This window comes from Loa loa (genome assembly GCF_000183805.2).
Source record: "Loa loa unplaced genomic scaffold supercont3.29, whole genome shotgun sequence".
NCBI classification, from domain to species: domain Eukaryota; kingdom Metazoa; phylum Nematoda; class Chromadorea; order Rhabditida; family Onchocercidae; genus Loa; species Loa loa.
Genome location: NW_018108209.1, coordinates 1 through 3,760, shown reverse-complemented (window position 1 = coordinate 3,760; position 3,760 = coordinate 1). Strand labels below are relative to the sequence as shown.

Here is a 3,760-nt window from a genome sequence, read left to right as displayed (position 1 = left end):
TATTATATTATATATTATATTACAGTAATGTTCATTAACAAAGGAGTTAATTCTTGTAATTGTAAAGCAATCTTTGGAATATATATATATATATATATCAACTCTGCATATCCCTGGTATAATAACATTTTTACTTTTTTTATTCACCAAACTGATGTCTTTGAAGGTTGTTTTTGGAGCTTACTTTTACGCTTTAATTTTTGTTTTAATTCCGAGTAATTATCTAACATCAATATTGTTTCTTTTATCTAATTGTTCAATTACCCAAGTTCGAGAAGGACGTAAAGAAAATTTTGCAGCTCTGATGTCAAGTTGCACAATCTTCCAAAAAGTATAACTTCCACTCTAAATTTCTCTCTTTTTTTTGAAAATACCGCCATGTTATACTCTTGATTGATATAAGCACAAATAAACAGAAATGAATTAACCTTCCATATGCACTTTCAGCAGCTAAAATTTTTGCTATCGTTTGCTTATCACTGTCTTCTATCAGAAATGGATCACCTGAAATAATTAATAAGGGACAGAGTTGAAACATAACAATTAACGTTTACTATAGGTTGTATTACTTATTTAATATTAAGCAAATATTCTGAAGAAGAAGAAATGGAGTGAATCTGTATGAAAATATAGAGCAGAAAGAAAAACAAATAAAATACAAATAGGTAGTAGAATTTGTTTACTGATCAGTTGGAGAGGTAACTTACCAGGCACAAAGTAACCAAATAAATCACCATTCCAGTCATTTACAGCAACTAAGGGTGGTTCTGATCTGTTCCCAGAAATACATCCGGCAGCCGAACTTTTCGATACCAGTAAAACCGTTCTACCGTATGACTCCAAAATCATAGTTGATTTATCACAGTTTACTTCTTCCCAAATATCAAACAACGGAAAATCGATGGAATCGGTAACCTGACACCTTAGTTTACAGTAGCAGTTATTATAGTAGTTATCGTATTCGTAACTTAGCTTTAGATTAAATTTGAAATTTCCATTTGAAATATATGTTTCTGCGAATAATATCATTTAAAACAACTTAATGCATGCTTTTTTTTTGCAAAAGTTGACAGCAGAGAGGTCAAATGATAAATTCATATTTAGGTCATATCGCCAAGTTATATTGATGCCTTTGAAGTATTTCGAAGGCATTTCCAGAGAACAAATAAAATTTGATGAGTGGACAAAAAATGTAACAGGGAAGAGTGAAACATTTTTTTTAGTATCTCAATTCCAGCATTGAATTATTCATTCATGACATATTTGGTAAAGGAAAATAATCATATAAAAGTAAATAAATAAGTACCTGTAGCTCAGTTCCAGCCCTTCGAATCCTTAATAACGATGCATCGCTCAAATAAAATAGTACTTGTGATTTATTTGGCATGAAATAATATTCATATTTACGTGGTATTGATGCCAGCTCCTGTAACAAACTTTATTATCAATTCTTGAAAAGAATAAATAAAAGATATGTTTCATTTTTCAAATTAAGAGATATTTTAAATCATAGCTCAAATTGGAAAATCATTCGATTTTAAAAACACATTGAATATTTAACATACAGACTATCATTTGTAACAATGTTTTTATTCTTTGCATGAAAATTTCCAATCCATCGAATGTCTAAACTTTCTTTAAACATTTTGAAAGTCAATAGAAATAACAATTAATAAAAGAGAAAGAGAAACTTTGCACATAACCAAATGATGTTTATGAAAGCATACAAACCCATATTGACTGTTGTCAACAGGAACACAAATCTTTATTTCCCTAATTTCTTTGAGTAAAACATAGCAAAGAACCAAATCGTTCTGTTCCTTTCTCCTTTCTATTTCAGAATATTTGGAGCAAGTGGAATGAAACTTTTCTGTTTCTCTGTGTTATTTACCAATAAAGTTTATTTTTAGTATCGGTTGAAATGATAGAATTTTTCGGCATTTTTTCAATCCAAAACTTTCCAAATGCTTCATTTTCTTCGAAAACGAAAAACTCAAATGTTTGACATTTTCGTACTTTTGAAAAAGGTAAATTATTTTTCTCATATGTAAGATTTTGGTGCATATTTTAGAATCATTTATTATTGCTAATTAATAACGGCTAACTTGCAAAAAAGAAATATTGCTCATTTGACTTATCATTTTATTACTCTCTAACTAATTTTCATCTGCTACTTGGAACCAATAATATTTCAGAGAAATTTCAGGTGTTATTAGATTATTCAAACTACATTTTAAGAAGGCTTAAATCCTATCTCCTGATCATAATGTTGATATTTCACTGTTTTTTTTGCGTCAACATTCGAATCTAAACTTTTCGAACTAATACGAATTCCAATTTTCTATCATCCGGAGTTAGAAATGATTCAACTAGCAGATGTAAATAAAGCTAGTCCCAATTTCTATTTTCATATAGCAAGTAGTAACCGGTTTTCCAGCAGGTATTACAAATCAATATTACCGCATCTTCTCATGGGGAAAAATAACCTAGAATGCAACTGATATAAGAGGACCAAATATTATTGAAGGAGGAATGAATGATCATGAAAATGGACGTTTAGTTTTACAGCAGCTGTTGAACTTTTTTTAATATTTTTGTTCCGATAAATCTCTAAGGACTTGCGCATTCTTCCATTCTTACTATTTTTTCCTTTCTCCTCAAACTAACAATTTGTCCCAAATTTTTGTTTCAACATTGAAAAATAAACAAAAACTTATCAAAGAAAGAAAAGTTGTATAACATTTTTTAATAAATTTGAACAAATTTGATCAAAATAGCATATAAAATTACGGGTAATATGAAGTGAATGAACAAATTATTATAGCAAAACTGAAATAAAATTGCAAAAAAAAATCAAAATATGACTAAAAAAATGAGAAAAAAAAGAAAAAATCAAAATGAAAACAAAATGGAATTGTGAAAAAACCAGGATAAAGTTGTAACAAAGCCAAATTAAGATATGTGAAAGAAGATAAATTTACCTGTGCATCCATATCGTCGTCAGTATGATTGGGTTGAAAACTTCGCGGTGACATATCATTACTATCAGCTGCATGATTACTAAGCATCATCATTACTTCACCATTAGAATCATGGTATTTGACATTATTATTTCTGTTGTTGGTCGTGGCGGTTGTAATATTGTTGACAGCGGCAACGGTGGTAATGATCGATTCTGAGAATTGATGACGGTTTACGGCTGGTAGTTCACTAAATGATGTACCGGGTTGCGGCATATTTGAATTACTGGTACCAATCAACAGTGACATTGTCTAGAACATATATTTCAATATTTTAGTTGAGATTTTTTAATTTTCTGGGAAACGAAAAACAAAATGAGCATTCAAAGACAAGATATTTTGATTGATGACTGTCACATTAAACGGTAGGTATAGCAGCAAATAATAGCCAACGGAAGAATATTAAGCAATCTGGTGAATATTAATCTTTAAAGCAACAGGGCAGGTGACCTTAAAAATTATTGAAAAAATTTTCAATTCCTAAAAGTGTAAGATTTCACAGTGGTCATATGTCATATATTATATAAAGTTAGTGACAATAATAATAATAATGATAATGATAACAACAATAGTAATAATAATAACAACAATAATAACAATAATAATAATAATAATAATAATAATAATAATAATAATAATAATAATAATAATAATAATAATAATAATAATAATAATAATAATAATAATAATAATAATAATAATAATAATAATAATAATAATAATAATAATAATAATAATAA

The 3,760-nt window shown here is 28.2% G+C and overlaps 1 protein-coding gene across 1 annotated transcript in view; it reads right to left on the bottom strand.

Moving 5' to 3' along the window:
* The window catches only part of LOAG_16922 (hypothetical protein), a gene marked incomplete at its 5' end in the record, with an annotated part of 4,997 nt that extends 1,728 nt beyond the window's left edge, over positions 1 to 3,269 (bottom strand). Inside the window, 4 exons of the mRNA XM_020449576.1 lie at positions 429 to 504; positions 708 to 915; positions 1,307 to 1,426; positions 2,982 to 3,269. Of these exons, the coding sequence (XP_020306858.1) occupies positions 429 to 504; positions 708 to 915; positions 1,307 to 1,426; positions 2,982 to 3,269 (692 nt within the window). The remainder of the gene's footprint in view (positions 1 to 428; positions 505 to 707; positions 916 to 1,306; positions 1,427 to 2,981) is intronic.
* Positions 3,270 to 3,760: the final 491 nt, after the last annotated feature.